The sequence below is a fragment of the Eptesicus fuscus genome, chromosome 7 (assembly GCF_027574615.1).
Source record: "Eptesicus fuscus isolate TK198812 chromosome 7, DD_ASM_mEF_20220401, whole genome shotgun sequence".
Lineage (NCBI taxonomy): Eukaryota > Metazoa > Chordata > Mammalia > Chiroptera > Vespertilionidae > Eptesicus > Eptesicus fuscus.
In genome coordinates, this window is record NC_072479.1 from 107626687 (window position 1) to 107645032 (window position 18346).

The following is an 18346-nucleotide window of genomic DNA, read 5'->3' on the forward strand; positions in this document are numbered from 1 at the left end:
ATAAACACTTAAAAAATAAAAGAAAATCCTCCTTAAATGGACCAGAGCAACGGGCCGACGTGAGGCAAAGCCCACCTCCGCCAGTGCCGCCGAGCCACTCAGGACACACCTGTCTCGGGTCAGACTCAGACCCGCTCACAGGGGAGGGGCCTGTGTCCGCAGGAGGCAGCTGGAGGCCGGACAGGAGCCGCCTCGGCCGTCCCCGCGGAGCCGGCTGTCCTGGGCCCTGGGAGCCCTGAGCGCAGAGACCTGACCCCTGAGCATGGAGACGGGCCAGGGATTCTCAGGCGATGGATCTGCAGGCCCAGCAGACCGGAGGGGGGGGGGGACGGACTGGGGGGAGCCCGGGGCAGGGACCCTGGACTCCCCAAGGGCCGGGGCAAAGACGGAGAGGGAGCCCCACCATCCCTGCTCAGCCGGGCAGACATCCCACAAGGCCCAAGCCCTGACTCACCTGCCTGCCCCAGCCTCCTCCCCCACCTCCTCCTCCTCCTCCTCCTCCCCTTCTCCCCGAGCCCAGCTGACCAGTGACCCCAGACGCTGAGCCCCTTCCTCTCCCCACAGAACCTGCAGTCAGGGCGGGATAAGGTGAAGAGCATAATATACTGAAGGCAGCGGTTGTTTTATATAATTTTATTGATGTCAGAGAGGAAGGGAGAGGGAGAGAGAAACATCCACGATGAGAGAGAATCACTGGTCAGCTGCCTCCTGCACGCCCCCAATGGGGATCGAGCCCACAACCCGGGCCTGTGCCCTTGACTGGAAATCAAACCCGGGACCCTTTGGTCCGCAGGCCGGCGCTCTACCCACTGAGCCACACCGGCCAGGGCTGACGGCGGCCATTCACGTTTCCACAGACAAGGGCTGGCACCGGTCCTGACCTGCGAGCGCTGACAATAACTGGGAAACTGGGCCCGCCCTCGGGTGGGAGTGGTAACGCGTTTTCCCGGGGACGGGCAGGCGGCGGCTGCGGGAGGGCTCTGTCCTCTGAGCAGCACCTGCGAGGCCGCACCTGGACGCGAAGCTCCCCGTCCTGCGAGGCACAGACTGAACGCAGGTCTGGGCGGAGCCGAGCACCGGGTGGTTGGACTTTCTGAATGGGGATGTCGCACACATTGGCACTGATCCTGACGAGTAGTGTGCTTCTGAGGGGTGACGCTGGTGCCGGGGGGCAGTCAGGGCCGAGGGTGGCACGGGGTGGGGGGGGGCGCTCAGAGGCTGGGACGACGCTGAGGTGGCGGCTGTCTGGGCAGGTGAGGCGGGATGGGCCTGGACACCCCCCGGGAAGAGGCCCCCAGACAGCTCAGCACCCCAGGACCCTCCATTGTGGGGATCCTCCCTGCCCACCCTGGCTCCCCCAAGAAGGGGCCGCACCTCTGAGTCCCGGGAGGGCAGCCTCCGGCCCTCGAGCCGGCCCTGGAGGATTCCTCCGTAGCCCCCACGCTAAGCAATGTTCCCTGAGTGTGATTTCTCCACGTGCCCGGGACGGTGGAGCTTACTGGAGGTGCAGGTTTGCACTTCTCCTGGAATTGGGGAAATTCTTCAAGAAGTAGAAAACGTCAAGTGATGACCAGGAGGTGGCGCTGCTGGGCGTTCTCCGGTGCAGCTGGGTGTTTTCCGACGTTGCTGGGGGACAGCCTGGCATTTGTCCTAAAATCAAGCACAGGCTTGCCCCGCCCTCTGTCCCTTCCCTCCTGGGTCCTGGCCCGAGAGACATGAGAAGACAGGCCCTCTGCATGGTCTGTATGTGGACGCGGCAAAAACTGGAGACAACGCCAAACTCGTGAATGGACAAAAAGTCACAGCACTCCGTGCAACGGTGCGCTTCTCAGCAGTAAAGAGTGCTTTCTGGCCTGGCTGTGTGGCTCAGTGGTTGAGTGTTGACCCATGAACTAAGAGGTCATGGTTCGATTCCCAGTCAAGGCACAAGATTCCCAGGGTGGGACTTGCAGGGGGCAGCTGAGCAAATGATTCTCTCTCATCCTTGATGTTTCTATCTCTCTCTCTCTTTCTCTCTGAAACCAATAAAAAATACATTTTTTAAAAGGATATATTTAAATATTTAAATTTTAAAAAGTGCTTTCTGCACCGGCAGATATGATCACTATCTGTGTTATGTGGGGCATGTAGCATTACCACACATAGTCTCTCTTCGGTAGCCTGTTGGTGTGGTGGGTAACACTAACTGATTCCTGAAGGTTGAACCAGCCTTGCATGCCTGGGATAAGTCCCACTGGGTCACATCCCGGTGTATTCTTTATATACATTGTTGGATTTGCGCTGCTACTATTTTGTTGAGGATTTTTGCTTCCATGTTTATGAGAAATGTTGGTCTGTGGTATTCTTTTCTGTGAATGTCTTTGTCTATATATATACTAGAGGCCCGGCGCACAAAGCTCATGCACTCGGAAAGGGGGTCCCCCAGCCTGGCCTGTGCCCTCTCACAGTGCAGGATCCCCGCGATCGATCGCCCCAAAGAGGTAGGCCAAGCCGGGGGTCCCCCAGGCCTCGCCGCACAGAGCAGCGGGCCCCACCTCCACGCCGCGCATGCAGCATCAAGCCCCCACGCACCCCCGCGCACCCACAGCTTCCTGGTGATCGCTCGTTGCAGCGTGAGAGCGTCATGGTGTGAGGGCCTGACAACCACATAGGCTTTTACGAATGGGACTAGAGGCCTAGGGCACGAAATGGTGGGTGAGTAGGGTCCCTAGGCCTAGCCTGTCCAATGCCCCATGACGCCCTGCAACGCTCCACGAAGCTCACAACACTCGCCTCCGCCACCCCCGCGATGCTCGCTGCTGGACGCTCACCACCTGCCGCTGCTCAACAGTCCCCAGTCCCGCCCCACTGCCACCCCCGGGGGAGGGACCAAGAGGTGGTCTATGCACCTCATAGCGACTGGTCGATGGTCGTTATGGTCATGACGCCATTATGGTTGCTGGCCTTTTATTATATAGGACATGTTTTTGTTGATTTTAGAGAGAGAGGATGGAAGAGGGAGAGAGAAACATTGACGAGAGAAGAGAACCATCAACTGGCTGCCTCCTGCACACCCTCTACTGGGGATGGAGCCTGCAACCTGGGCATATGCCCTGACTGGGAATCGAACCCTGACCTCATGGTTCATAGGCTACACCGGCTGGGTGACCCTCATGGTTCTTGTTTCACAGCAAAGGACAACCCACAGCAGCTCACGCCTGGTCTCCGGGCCCAGGGTTCCGGGGCCGTGGCCTTTCGGGAGCTTTGCAGCCGAGTCCAGAGACAACATGGCTGACATCATGGGGCACCTCACAGCCACTCGACACCCCCAGACCCAGAGCCCTGCAGATGGACTCATTCCTGAGACCTCTGTGGGGTGGAGCGTGTGGAAATCAACCCTGTGCGAGGAGTGAGGGGCACGGGTGGGCAGCGGGGCCCTCGGGTGGGCAGTGGGCAGTGGGCCAGGGGTCCCACGAGGCTGTGGCACATGGCTTGCCGGCCCCAGCCAGTCCCCAGCTCCTGGCTCCCAGGGCCACTTTCTGGGGACAGTCAGGGTCAGTGTGACAGCAAACGCCAGCCCTGACGTGAGTTCATTGAGAGATAATGACGGAGATCGGGAGCTGTGCTGAGTCTGGGTAAAGGCTCTGGACGTCGGCAGAACCCGCCATCGCTCGAAGCCGGGATTAACGCATCACAACGCACGTTGTTTGGGGGGGAATTGCCGTATTTTTCAAATGCCGTCTAACTTTTCTTTCCTCGGTCTCTACGCTTCTCCGCCCCACCGCCGCCGATTAGTTCCAGCGAAGTCGGCCTCTCGTCACGGAGAGAAAAGATCATGCGTTTTCCTTGCAATCAGCGTGACCTCGTCATCACAATCCAATTCCCGACCTGCCAGGAGCCGGAGGGCTGGTCCCGGGGGCCTGGCCTGCCTGCGGGGAGGACCGAACGCCCACCCCTCGGGGCGGCTCAGTGGATAGAGTGTCGCCCTGCAGACTGAAGGGTCCAGGTTCGATTCCCGGTCAGGGCACATGCCCAGGTTATGGGCTCGATCTCCAATAGGGGGCGTGCAGGAGGCAGCCAATCAATGATTCTCTCTCATCATGGATGTTTCTCTCTCCCTCCCTCTCCCTTCCTCTCTGACATCAATAAAAACATACCCAGACCAGCATCAGAGGACCCACGTCAGCCTTTGGAGCTGAGTGAGTGCACGTCGGGGCGGAGGCTCCAGGCGGCCCCAAGGTCCCAGCCCTCAGTGACCCTCCCCTGAGCGGGGCCGGGCCTGGGGTCTCAGCCAGGCGACGCTCGAGCCGTCCCTCGCACCCCCGAGCAGGCAACGCCTCCCTCCAAGCCCCCATTTCTCCTTTGGAAAATGGGGACAACACTAACAGCTTCGACAGGACGCCTTTGCGGGGGTGGTTGGGGGATGTGACACCGTGTGTGTGGACGGCTCCCTGCCCCCAGCCAGTCCCCCAGCCGGGCCCCTGCAGCTAGGGCTCCGGGGGTGGGGCTGCATCCGTGTAACCAGCCCCCACACCCCGAGCGACGGACGCAGGCGGCCCTCGGGGCCCAGCACCGGCAGCAAGGGGTAAAGTCTCCACCTCCGGGCCTGTTCCACATTGTACCCCAGCACCCTGAACCCCAGGAACCAAACAGCCCAGCCCTCGGCCAGGGCCTCCCCAGCAGACTGGCTGCAGGTGAGCACCCGAGGCCCCAGGCTGGCCACGTCTCCGCCACGTACACCAGGGCGCCCGCTGCAGGCCCCAGCCCCCAGCGCCATGCCCGCGGCCTGCCCGGGCCTCACACCGGCCCAGGGATCCCGGCTGCAGCGGCCGCTCCCTGCCATCCCCCGGCTGCAGGCGATGATGGTCGGAGGCCGGGAGCGCCTGGCTCGGGCGGCAGCCACGTCGCAGCAGCTGCTTCGTGTTCGTTACAACAAACCTGCCGCTGGTCTGGGGCCCTCGGCCGCCTGGGGCCGCAGCCCTCGGGCCACGCGTGGCGCTCTGTGCTCACAGGACACCACTGCCCGTGGCCCAGGCTCCCCCAGTGGTGCCGGCTGGGACTCAAGAGGTCGGTCCTGGGGTGCACAGGGCCTCCGCACGGTCCCTCATTTAGGAACATCCTGCCAGGGTCACAGGAGTAACAACTCCGTGGGTTAAAACTGTAAACGTGATGCTACTGTGCATTCATCGAACAGAAATTCAGCCCTGGATCCGCACCCCGCCCCCCCCCCCCCGAATCCTGCCGAGTGGGCCAGCGCACAGGCCCAGCGTGGCCTCAGGTGTGGTCAGTACCTGACTGCAGCCCCACAGGCACCGTGGGGACAGGTCCCGGGGCAGAGGGCGGGCCCCAGGGGCACCTGGGAGCTCGGGCTGTCATCAGTGCCCACCGTGAGGCCTGGCCTCCGCCCCGCTGGCCGGGACCCTGGCCGCTGTCCCCCACCAACCTGCACACAGCGGCCCCAGGCTCTCAGCCCTCAGCCCTCCCCCGACCCTGGGCAGCAGCAGGTGGAGGGAGTGTGGGGGGGCCACGGCTGGCATGTCAGGGTGGGAGCGCCCTCTGCTGGGCTGACAGGAAATTGGAGCAGGTCCCTGGGAGGCGCATTGCAGTCGCAGCTGGAGAAACGCTGAGATGAGCCAAGACCGCAGGACCCCACTCAGAGCCAAGGACACCAAGTGCCGGGTGGCGGGGGGGTGGGGGGGGGGGAGCGGAAAGGGGGCCCAGCACTGGCCCCAGGCGGCCTGGCGCACCCCCACCCCCGCTGTGGGCCTGTCCCTGGGAGCCTCTGGTCCCTGCTGTGCCTCCCAGGGTCAGCCCCTCGGCCTTGACAGACCCCGTTGCCTCGTGGGCCAGACGGAGCCTCGGGGCCTCGTGGACTTTAATTTTCAGCGTCTTGGCGAGTGTCACCCTCTCGCAGAGCAAAGCACCTGTTTTTAATACGAGTCCCACGTGGAAACCGCCAACGCTGGGCCACGGCGCCGCACTGAGCCTGCAGCAGCGCTCACCGAGTACTCCGACCCAGCAGAGTGTTTATTGAAATGATGAATTTTTAAAAAATATGTGTATTGATTTCAGAGAGGAAGGGAGAGGGAGAAGAGATAGAAACATCAATGATGAGAGAGAATCATTGATCGGCTGCCTCCTGCACACCCCCCACTGGGGATCGAGCCCACAACCCAGGCATGTGCTCTGACCGGGAATCGAACCTGGGACCCTTCAGTCTGCAAGCTGACGCTCTATCCACTGAGCCACACCGGCCAGGGCGAAGTGATGAATTTTTAACATGAGCCTCCTGGTTCACAGAGCTCTGCTCCTCTGCGGCCTCGGGGGAGGGGCAGCCACCATGAGCCTCAGTGGGTCCACTCGCCCCGGGGCCTGTGGCACCCCAGGCCAGGTTCCCCACTGAGTGTGCCCAGCACCCCTGCCCTCACGGCTGCCCTGAGCGCCCCCACCCAGACCTCCAGGACCCCAATAAGCAGTTCAGAGACAACCAGGCCACCTGCCCAGCCCCCCCAACCAGAGCCTGGGGCCTGGGTGCGGACTGGGTGCCCGACACCGCCCTCGCCCCAGAGCCAAAGGCAGGTTTGGGCCTTCAACCACCGGCAAGGGGCAGAACCACTGCCACGGACGCTCCCACCAGCCTGCACGTGGGCCCGACACGGAAGGAAACACCTGGTTAGAGCAGCCGGGGCAGTGCCACGGCTTGGGGGCCCACGTGACAGTCACTTCACGGCGGGGGGGGCGGGGGAGGCCACATGATGTGGTCACATCACTGGGGTGCAGTCTCCCAGGACAACAGATCCCGCCAGGCCAGCCGCTGCAGCCGGTCCGAGGCCTGAGCCCAGCTGATGCCACAAGCTCCAAGCGTCACCACCCCACGCGCTCAGACCCCGTGACGTGACGGCACCGCCCGCCGCCTTGTGGAGGGCACCTGCGCAGCCCACGGCCCTGGCTCGCCCCAGCAGGCCCCCGAGAGGAACACAGCAGATAAAGCGTCTGCCAGACACAGGACAAAGCCATCAAAGGAAGACATTTATTTTCAAGTTTCTGTGGAGATGTCACAAACAACGGAGACTGGAAGGAGAAACATTTAAAAACCTCAGACCGCCAGTTCAAAATGAAAATGTGATCAGCTGAAATAATAAATAATGCCATGACAACGCAGGGGCGGTGCCTGAATGCGCCGTGGGGACAGGCCCGGGGCCCAGGCCCGCCAGCCTCCAGGCGCCTGCCCGCCAGCACTCTGGGGACGTAGGAATGAAATGGCCACACCGTCCAAATCTTGACTTTATTTTTTAATATAAAAAAATGGAATTTGGAAACCCACCCTACCTTTTCCCCTAACATAATGCTTTACCTCTTAAAAATAAAAATAAAGTACTAATTCTATGTACATCACAGGTACCATACAAAATGTATCCAAAGTTTCTATTGCTACCAAAGTGTTCTAAACCAAAACAAGTTACAGAAAGCCCCTCGCTGTAAACAGGACAAGGTACAAACCAAAGAACACGCAGTCTGTACAGCCAGCAGCCCGCGCGGGCGGCGCCCGTCCGTGTGCCTGTATAAAAATGCTATCAATATACTTTTGCAAATTTATTTCTCATTATAAAGCAGTGAATACACTTTCTACAATAAATAATCCGCGGGCCCCCCGGGCTGCCGGAGGCCGGAGGCCGGCGGGCGGCGGAGGACCGGCAGACGCAGCACCGGGACGCGCCCGCCCCGCCGCAGGGCGCGGAGTGTTTTTGGTGATTCGCAGGTGATGTACACGGCAGAAATTTACTCTCCGCCTCTTTCCACAAAGTACCACTCAAAATAATGTCATTTTCTTTCTTAAAATACACATTTGTCACTGTAAATTTACATCCCATCTTATTAAATAACAGGTACTCTGCGTAAAGAGTATGATTTACAAATTTATTAAACATTCAAAAGTCTTTTTTAAAAAAGCTATGGATCAAAGAAAGTGATGCCAGCAGCACCCTCCGGCGACCTGTGCCGGGCAGAGTCGCACGGAAGCCGCGCCCGCCGCGCCCAGACGGGATGTTTCACAGAAAACTTGGAAACAAGCCCCGGCCCCGGAACAGACGGAAGAGCCACGTCCACACCAGAATAAGTTAGGTCTGAGCGATATACAACATGTACAGCTATCAACACGGACACGCGGCCTCAGTCGATGTCGCTGAGGTCGCTGGCCGGCTCGCCGTGCACCCGGCTCAGGTGGTTCATGGCGCGGTCGAAGGCGACCCTCACGGCCTTCCGGATGCTCGAGTTCCTCCCCTCCATCATCTTCAGCTTGTCTATCGTCTCGTCGATGCCAAGGGGGACCATTTTGGACTTAGGGAGCCACTGCCTTTTTAAAAGAAAAGAGACGGCAACAGTGAGAGCTGCGGGCACGTTCCCTTCGCCACGCGTCACGTCAGTCTAACCACGCAGAGCCCTGCTGACGCGACCCCGAAGTCAGGGTGCCCGGGCGTCAGGGTGCGCGAGGGGCCCCTCCAGAACGCCGGAGCAGGGCTGTCGGTGGCCGGCCCGGTCAGCTGGGGGCTGCGGGGCGGGGGCACAACCAGACCCTCACGTAAACCGGGTGGCACCTCCATGATTCCCAGGAGGCCCGTGTCCTGGAGGCCCCGTCAGCCTTCCACGTCCCTCCCCAGTGGCCACCCAGGCCCACCAGCCTGACACCCAAACCCAATCCAGCCGGACATGCCGATGCTGGTGGGTGCCCAGCCACAGCCCCCAGGTGCCAGCAGGCCCTGCACCCCCAGGCGGGCGCCAACCGGCAGCTGCGGGCAGAGGGGCTGCAGTGCTGAGGTCGGGGAACCCTGCCGCTGCCCGGGCGCTGCCGACAGCACCGCGAGCTTTCATCCGCGCTCAGAGGGGCCGAGGCGGTGTCTCCGGGCAGAATGCCCAGGGCCGGGCCCACCTGAGGGCTGGGAGGACTCGGGGGACCCACAGGTAAGAAACGGAAGCCTGGGCCCCGTGCTCCCGGCGCCGGCACTCACCAGCTCCGCTTGTTGTCGAAGAAGAGGACGAGGAACAGCCGCTCGTCCGCCTTGGTCTGCATGTGCTCGCCGATCTTCAGCACATCCAGCGGCGGGGCTGGGATGGTGACCCCGTTGTGGTGCCCGGGCACGCGTGGCATCTTAGGGTCGATGATCTGCCGGGGGGACAGGGGGTCACACCCAAGCGCTGGCGCTGCACCCCGAGGTGGGTGGTGAGGGAGCTCTCCCGCCCCTCCCCCACACGGGTGTCCGGACAGGGGCCCGTGGACGCCTGCCCTGCCCGCAGGGGACAGCCGTGCCGCCCGCCCCGTGCCCCGGCTCACCAGGGCGGGGTAGGAGGGGTAGCCGCTGCACTTGGCCCACACCACCTTCAGGGGCTCGAGCGCGGAGGCCGCGGCGTCCGTGGAGATCCACATGCTGCTCTGACCCACTTCTGAGAGAGAGGGAGCGAGGGTGAGCCCCGCAGCGCCCCGCAGGGTGCGCGTCTCCCCGTGCAGCGACAGCACCAGGAACGGTGGGCATGGGCACCGCCCTGGCTGAGGGGGCCTGAGGCCCCGGCACCCTGACACCGTTACCCACAGTCTGGCCCGGGGTTTCCACGCACCCCAACCCTACCTGAGGCTCCGACCTCCAGGCTCCCACCATCTCTCTCCGCTGAGCCCTCACCTCCGCCCTCATGCCCCCCTCTCAGGGGAGGTCCCCAGGGCCCCTCTGGAACCAACACCCTTAATTCAAAACCACAGCCCTGGCGCCCTCCCCACCCTCCTCACACCCTCAACCAGCAGGGAGCCTGGTCTGACCTCAGAACATCCCTGGAGCCCACACCCACATCCTGGTGTCCCCAGCCCCTCTCCATGCAGCAGGGCTGACCGCTGCTCTGCTCAGACCCTCCTGACTGCCACCCACCTCCACCCACAGTGCCAATGCATCTCCATCCCAACAGCACAGCGCACTGCCCCACCTGACCCCGAGCCGCCTCTAGACACTGAAAGCTGGGGGACCCCCACCCCGCCCGCAGCCTCACAATTGGCTGCAGGTCACACATGAGCCTAAACAAAGCCCGTCGGCCTATCAGGGTCTGACAGGAACCACTTGGGGCCGAGCACCCACACAGGGCGACATGCAGGACCAACGCGTCGCTTCCCCACAGCGCCCGCAGGCCTGTCTGTGCTCGGCGCACCGCCTCGCTCGGCGCCAAAGCCGGCCTTTCCGGGAGAGGCCAGGGTGCACCAAGTCCCCTCGGAGGCACTTGGGAAGCAGACACGTGTCCACGGGCACACCCAGCTGCTGCCTTTAGCCTGGCAGAGGGGCACACAGGGGCCTGGGCTGCACTCACCGGCGGCGATCCTGGCCGCCTTGGCGTAGTTTCCGTTCTCGATGCAGGAGATCAGCTCGCTGCGGTCCTCCAGCGTGTGCCTGCGCACCAGGGCAGGCTTGCCGCGGCCGCACTTGGGGGCGCTGAAACTGCAGGGGAGCGCAGGCTGGTCAGGTGGCGCCGCTGCAGCCACAGCCCTCACCCCCCCATCCCCCCAGGGAGCTGGGCCCGCCAGCAGGGAGTGCAGCCCAGGTACAAAGTGGCTGTGCTCACCACCACGCCGTTACACGCAAGACTTGGTAAGGGAAAGTATCACTAACTACCCATTAACCCTTTGCACTCGCTTGCTTTTTTCTCGATTCCTTTATTCTAATGCTAACCGTGTCGAGTCACACTCGACATTCGAGTGCAAAAGGTTAAGACCTGTACTCCCATGGACCTGTCATCCCACTTCTCGGTTAAGGCCCACAAAACAGGTCCCGTGTGACTCGGGAACCCCCGGCCCACCTGGCGTCGCAGAGCGGGCTGCTGCTGGAGGCGATGCTGGACTCGGAGGCGCAGCGGCGCCGGGGCGTGGCTTTCCTCCCGGGGAGGCCGCCCGGCTCCTGCTCGCTCCTCACGCCCCCAAAGCCATTGGTGAGACCTGCAAAGACACAGTGGCTGAGCTCTGCGGCCAGAGCCGCTGCCCAAGCGCGAACTGCCCCCAAACCGGAATCTGATGTCTCATCTATGACAGCGTGGAGGCTGTCACCCCAAACCCCAGCCCTAGCTCAGGGCCTGCAGCACAGGAGCAGGGCCTACGGCACAGGAGCAGGGCCTACGGCACAGGAGCAGGGCCTACGGCACAGGAGCAGGGCCTACGGCACAGGAGCAGGGCCTGCGGCACAGGAGCAGGGCCTGCGGCACAGGAGCAGGGCCTACGGCACAGGAGCAGGGCCTGCAGCACAGGAGCAGGGCCTACGGCACAGGAGCAGGGCCTGCGCAGTGACACAAAGGCTGACAGAGCCTCTCGCTCAGGGGCGCTGGTCTCAGAGGGGCTCTTCCTAACGTCACGTGTGAAACAGGCTCCACCAAGCAGAGAACAGGCATGCTATTCGCTCCCAGGCGGGCGGACCACACGCATGTCCCTCCGGTGTAGGCTGGGACGAGCTGTGTCTGCACCAGGCACGAGGGCCAGGCCGGCCAGGACCTGGCTGAGGAGCCAGACCACCAAGAGCGACGTCACACGGTGGAACTTCAAATGGGAACGGAAAGTCGATGGAAAAAAACTTTCAAAAGGAAAGTATCAAGAACCTCAAGAACACGTTACAACAGACCAAGGCACCTGCTAAAAGCGGGGGGGGTGGAGGGGGGCACTCCCAGGAAGCAGTGGTCACAAGGCCAGGCCGCCTCACAGCCGCGCCCCTGGCCTGCCTCCCAGACACACTGGCCACGTCCCTGCCACCGACGTCACCCCTCACCGCATAACCCGTGTCCCCACCGCAGACCCAGCCGGGCTCCCTCCCATGTGACACCAAGGACTGTGCATATTTTTTCCCAAAAAAGGAATCCCACTCCTCACGCTTAAAAAATTGAAAAGCCGTTTCTTTACAACGGTGTGAAGTGGGCGGTCAGCTTAGAGGGCTCTCGCCCGCTTCACAAAGCAACCTCGCTTCACTGCGCTTCAGAGACTGCGATTCCACCAACCGAAGGCGTGTGCAGCCCTGCATCTCGCCAGCCCCCTGGCACCACTTCCCCAACAGCCGGTGCTCAGTGCAATTCTCGAAATATCACAAACCTTGTCACTGTCATCACTGGTCGTGTGCTCTGTGATGAGTGACCCTTAACCTCACTCCTGTCATTGTTTGGGGCCCACAAACTGCCCCATGAGACCAAGAACTTGACTGAGAAATGCTGTGCTCGCACTGCTCTCCTGGGCCCCTATTTCCTGAGACACGACAAGACGGAAGTCAGGCCCCTTCCTAGCCCCCACAACGGCCTCCAGGTGGCGCCGTGCAGGAAGAGCTGCACCTCTCATTTCAATCAAGAGCAGAAACGACCAGCTCGGGGAGGCCTGTCCAACGCCAAGAGAAGCTGAGAGCGAGGCCTCTCGCACCAAACAGCGAGCATGCTGTGAACGCCAAGAAGTTCTGGAAGGAAATTAAAGTGCTGCTCCAGCGAACACGCGTGATAAGAGGGAACAGCCTATTGCTGGTGAGGAGACAGGGTCCGTGCTCTGGGTAGAGGGCCACACAGCCAGGGCTCCCTCCAGCCAAAGCCTACTCCAGGGCCAGGCCCGACTCTCTCCCACCCTGTGAGGCTGACAGGGGAGGAGGCTGCGGAAGGAACGTGTGGAGGCTGGTCGTGAGCTGGAGGAGGTGCCGGGAGGCAGCAGGTGCTGAGCTGCAGCGAGTTGTGCAGAAGGGCCGCTCGGGTGCCTCGTGGAGGGGCCACTCAGCAGGTTCCTACCAGCCTCCGAGGGTGGAGGACAGGCCTCCGTTGGGAAGGAGCCGCCACCCGGGACGTTCACAGCTGAGAGGAGGTCCGCGCCTGGCCTCACAGGACAGGCGGCTCTTGCTAGGAGCTCATGCAGCTGTGACTTTAAGCTGGAGCCAGTGCTCACTTCCCATTTAGAAAATCCAGGCCCGTGGGAGTGAGGCTCCATCTGCTCCACCTGTGTCTGAATGTGCCACACGGCTCACTGGACAGTGTGAGCCCGTGCAGACCGACTGCTCAGAAAACAGGGCTCTTCGTAACCTACCGCTCGCGACAAGGCGCCTGGTCACCACGAGCGCTGGTGGGGAGGGGCCAGAGGAACGCTGTTTTCATGCCTTCCTGCCGCTCTTGGGTCAAGGACTAACTTGGACTCCCAAGTCTCCTTGTGAAGAAGAACCACAGTTATGAGCTATCGCTGCCGTGGTGGTTCCTGATGGATCGGGGCAAAATCAATGGAAAAGGTCTCCCCGCCCTCGCTGCCACTGAGACCCTTAGTGATTCCTGGGAGGCATTCACAGGAGTCGGGGAGAAGCCGATCCAGCCTCGTGGCCGATCTGAGGGCTCCAGACCTCCGAGAGGAAGTGCCTGCACAGGAGGAGCAGCAGGAAGTGGAGCCTGAGGACGGGCGGAATCGCTGCAAACTCAGGACAGAGCTGAGTGATGAGGCGGTGCTTGCAGAGGAGCAGAGAGAGGGGTTTCTGGAGACGGAGCCCACCCTGTGACGAGGCTGTGAGGACGGTGAGATGGCGACAGAGGACTGAGAGTGTGACGTGAGCGTGACTGACAGAGCAGTGCCGGGTTCGAGGACTGGCTGCAGTTCTGAAAGAGGCTGTGGGTGACGCTGCAGCTGCAGGGAGGCCGCGGAGTCGTCGGCTGTGCGGAGAGCGTCGCTGCTGTCTCACTCTGAGAAGCCGCCCCCGCTCCGGGAACCGCCTCACAGTCAGCCGCCATCACCACCACGCGAGACCCTCCAGCACAGACAGCGGCTCAGATGGTGGCTGACTTGACTGAGTGTTTTAGTGAAGGGATGCACAGTGGTTTTGTTAGACTTAACGCTATTACACATTTAATAGACTCGTGTGAGGCAAACTGTCTTTATGGGCCTGGGACCAAAGCATTCATGTGGGTCACTTTATGGCAACCCCTGTTTTACTGGGGGTCTGGACCCTCGTCCCGTGTCCCTAAGATGTGCCTGTGCGCTTTTCCGTAGTTGCTCAGCGCACGTGACTTACTTTTAAATAAGGGAGACGAGTAACCCGACGGCAGCTGAGAAGTCCAAGGGCAGGAAGGGAGTGAGCTTTGCTGTTCCCACGGAACCTGAGGCACCTGCTGCCCTGCGTGGACCAACCCCACTGGCTGTAAAATCACTTAGTCCTTTTGCCTTTAAAACTAGCTCAGATTGATAAGCAGGAACTGCAGACTGTTGGGTGTTAGGCTCATTCTGTAATCTGACATTTGCATGCGGCGACCAAACCATGTTGGAAAGGCAGCTGATGCCGCATGAGATGCAGACCGACGACAGCCCACACCCGAGGGGCACGGAGAGCAGGGGACGGACGTCCTGCCTCCCCCTCAGGGTCCTCCAGGCGGCAGGAGGCACAGAGGCACTGTCCAGGATGACCCTCAACTCAGCACGTCAGAGACGGCCGCCCAGATGGATGGACCGATGGACGGAGCCCAGTGTGAGATCCGAGGTGAGAGAAGGGGCCACAGCCACAGGCGCACATCCGGGCCCGGGACCAGCACGGGAATCAGGCCACCACCTGTGGCCTCGGAGGAAACCCTCAGCATCACCAGACCCGGGCCTGGTCCAAACACACCTTGTGGCAACAGACCGACGTTGGACACACAGCCCCAGTCTCTGCCTGCAGCGACGGCGTGGAGCTGACGGCCTCGCCCTGCCTCTCCCGCCTGGGACCTCGGCCATTCGCTCCTCCCGACAAGGAGCTGATGCCGCCCTTCCAGGCAGAGAAGCAGGACGGCGGGGCCCGGCCTCTCAAAGCCATGATGGAAGTTCCACCGGGCCAGCTCCCAGAGGCCCGGGGAGAGCTCCAGCGTGGAGCGAGCAGGCTGGGCCCTGCAGCGGGGAGCCTGCCGGGGAAGCACAGGAGCAGCTGGCCGAGGGCAGACCGCGTAGGCGCCCAAGCAGAGGCGAGTCCGGGACAGAGAAGCCCAGCGCCTAGACCCACGGCGAGCCCACACTCGGGTGTCCACAGCAGACGAGGTGCTTGGGGACCACAGCCTAAAGCCAGGCTCCCGGGTGACACTCGGGGGAAGACTGAGGGGTGGGGAGGCCTCAGCCTGAGGCACGAGAAGGAGTGCATCTCCTTTCCATCTTCCCAAGGACAGGGGACACGCAGCCGGGGACAAGCACCCCGCCCCCCCGTTCTTCCCGAGAAGTGTCCCTGAGCACCTTCACTCTCCACGGGGCGCCCTGGGCAGCCCTTCCCGCCCCCTGTGGCTTGGGCAGCAGCCAGGCCGGGCCTCGGAGACCCTGCAAGGACACGGAATGACACGCAGTCAGGCAGGCTCTGCAGGTCTGCAGACAGGAGGGCCGGCCCGAGCTGCAGCAACCATGTGGCCAGGGGAGCCGACGCAACACGAGGGCGTTCTGAAGGCTGCAGGTCAAGTCAGTGCGCTAGGGAACAAGACAGGGCGGCTCTCGAACCCGGCCAGTGTCCTCCACCCAGCACCGTGCCCAGGGCCACCGGGGGTCACGGAGACAAAGCTGAGACAAGCCTTCCTCTGCCCGCAAAGGCCTGGCCAAGCTGAGGCGCCCTGGCCGGGCGCCCCCACCCCCTCCAGGCCTCCGGGGCGCACCCAGGCGCATGCGGAAGAGGTGCCCCATGGGCCGACTGAGGCGACTCTGCAGAGTAAGCTCACCAAGGCCAGGCCTTCGGTCGGAACAGCCTGCACGGCCAGGGACCCCAAGCCCAGATATGACAGCCCAGACCCACCCACCACGCAGCACTGCGCCTTAAAGAACCTTCTGGCCCTGGCTGGTGTGCCTCAGTGGATAGAGCATCAGCCTACAGACTGTAGGGTCCCGGGTTCGATTCCTGGTCAGGGCAGATGCCCAGGATGTGGGCTCAATCCCCAGTAGGGGGAGTGCAGGAGGCAGTCAACCAATGATTCTCTCTCATCATTCATGTTTCTCTCTCTCCCTCTCCCTTCCTCTCTGAAATCAATAAAAAGGTATTAAGATTAAAAAATTAAAAAAACACCTTCTGGGTGGCAGCTGATGAGGCAAAAGCAAAGGAAGAGTGGCTGCGGACACCAGCATTCCTCCCAGGCTGCCTCGCGGCCCCGAAGCACAACGTGGGGTCCAACTTGGGGCCAGCTCCGCGGGCCGGGCGGGGCACCTGCTTCGGCCTCATGAGCGGTGGGGCAAGCCCATCACCTTGTCCGCAGCCCTGACGTTTACTCTCAGCCCGAGAGCTGCATTTGTGTGTCTCAACCTCCCAATAGATACCGAAAACAGCACGTTAAGATCCCAACCGCCTGCTGTGCCCAGACAGCTCCACGAGACGCCGTGGCACAGGAAGCAGGCGCGGGCACCAGGCACAGGCCGCCGCTCTCCCAGGCTGGGCTTCCTCCCTGAGCGGGACGGCCAGGAGAACCGGCAGGAAAGGGGAGGGCGGGCGGGAGGACACAGAGGGACAGGGTGAGCACCGGGTCTCCTGGCTGTCAGGTGGCGCACGCGGGTCCTGTCGGGCCCGGTCCTGTGCCTGCTGAGGATGCGATCGGCATCTGTCCAGTGAGTCCTCTGGATGCGAGAGGTGATCTGAGCCACGACTGACTCGAAGGCTCACACCTGTCCCCAGGGAGGCCCACGGCGGCGTCCCAGCCAGCTGAGCCCGCGCCGGGCTCTGACTTAGGGGGCAGGTCTCCACGTGCCGGTGTTAGTGTTGGAGGGTGGGTGGGCTGATGCTTCCAATGACATCCAAAGAATTATGTGAAATCAAGATGCAGCCATCTCCCTGCGCTCCAAATGACCACTTGGCCGAACTCCATCCAAGTTGAGCAAGAGAAAATAATTAGGATCCCAAGAGTGAACTACCCAGCATGTTAGTAGTTAAATGAGAACCTGGAAAACAGTGAAAAAGCCACTTAGTCTGACTGAAGACATCAACAGAGCAGCCGCTGCCCTGAACGGCTAAGGACGCGAAGAGTCCCTCTCCCCTCTGTCCCTCTCCCTCCCCGCCCCACGTGCACACAGGAATCACGCGGCAGGAACCTCAGGAGGAGAGACAAGTGGGGTCACTGCTACAACCAGCCAGTGGCCACGGAAGAGAGGAGCCAGCAGAGTAGAGCTCTGCGGACGGGGAGGAGCTGAGGCGGGTGTGCTGTCCCTCCTGGAGGCCAGAGCAGCCCACGCCTCCCGCGGCGCTTCCCACGGAGCCCACGGGGCGGCGTCCTGAATGAACGCCTCAGTTGCACTCTAACTTGGAAACCCTGCAGCACAGTGGAACCCAGACTCCCTACACGGCAGGCCGAGCGCGCTGGTGAAATGTGGGGGACGATCAGAGGACCGGGGTACTTCCAGTCCCGACTGCGAAGGCTGCAAGCTGGAGCCAGAGATCCAGGTGCAGAGCCGCAGCCCGAGTGGGCGAGGCCCGAATGGCCGGGTGGGCACCGCTGGCCGGCACTCTGCCCACGAGCTACTGAGGCTCCAGAGCTAAGGCCTCATCGCACGTCCACTGACTACGCCCCTCGGAATGAGAAGCAGAGACCGCGTTTCAGTCAGGGCACAGGGCACAGGGCACACACTCCTCCCCGGCCACGGTCGCCTGTGCAAAACCCTCCCCTCAGACGTGGAAAAGCGGGAGGGGCAGCCGGTGACCGAGTGCAAGAGCCCTGCATGCCACGAATGCCGGCTGGCGGGCCCTCGCCAACGATGGGAGGCCCACAGGTGGCAACAGCTCCAGCCAGACCCCCCAGGTCAGGTGAGGCCACTGCGGGGCCGGCCGGCCGGCCTTCTGGTCACCAGCTTCTCAGTGGGTGCTGGACCAGCAGTGCCCTGCACAGGCGCTGCAGTTGGGTGGCAGGCAGAGGGTGTGGCGTGGGATGGGCGCCCCAGACCCCAGAGCCAAAGGCAGGGCCTGGCGCCCGGAGCCACTGCCAAGCGGAAACACGACACTCAGCGACTGCCCTCCGAGCACGTCTCAGAACACTTGCAAACAAGCCGCCTGAGGTCCCTACACAAGGCCAGGGCACAGGAGGGAAGCCCCACGCACCGCAGCGCGCGCCGTCCTTCACCTGCCCTGAGAGACGCTGAGGAGCTTGTGTGGCTCAGACACTCGATGGTTTTCACAAATTATTAAAGAACTCCCACTTGGTGTCAACCATGAAGAGAGGGACGTGGGTAGAGAATGTCTATGGAATGTGTGAACGTTCCCTACGTTCCAACGACGTTCACAAGCAGTGACTTTGGCAACAAGGAGCGTCTGCTGAGTGCAGGACGGCCCCCGAAGCACCTGCTGCACCTCCTCCTCCTCGTGCGCCTTCGGCGCGTGCAGTGGGTGGGTGGGTGGGTGGATGTGGATGGATGGATGGATGGAAGAACGGATGG

The 18346-nt window shown here is 62.1% G+C and overlaps 1 protein-coding gene across 5 annotated transcripts in view; it reads right to left on the reverse strand.

Annotated features, from left to right (window-relative positions):
- Positions 1-6988: 6988 nt before the first annotated feature.
- Positions 6989-18346, reverse strand: part of BRD1 (bromodomain containing 1) — a 41326-nt gene continuing 29968 nt past the window's right edge. For 4 of the 5 annotated variants that reach the window (XM_054719655.1, XM_054719653.1, XM_054719654.1 and 1 more), the window contains exons 9-13: positions 10807-10942; positions 10321-10448; positions 9308-9417; positions 8985-9139; positions 6989-8332 (exon numbers count right to left, since the gene is read on the reverse strand). In XM_054719655.1, the coding sequence (XP_054575630.1) occupies positions 8149-8332; positions 8985-9139; positions 9308-9417; positions 10321-10448; positions 10807-10942 (713 nt within the window). In that variant the 3' untranslated portion in view covers positions 6989-8148. Of the gene's footprint in view, positions 8333-8984; positions 9140-9307; positions 9418-10320; positions 10449-10806; positions 10943-18346 lie in introns of those variants that run through there. The other variant, XM_054719656.1, reaches the window with a different exon arrangement.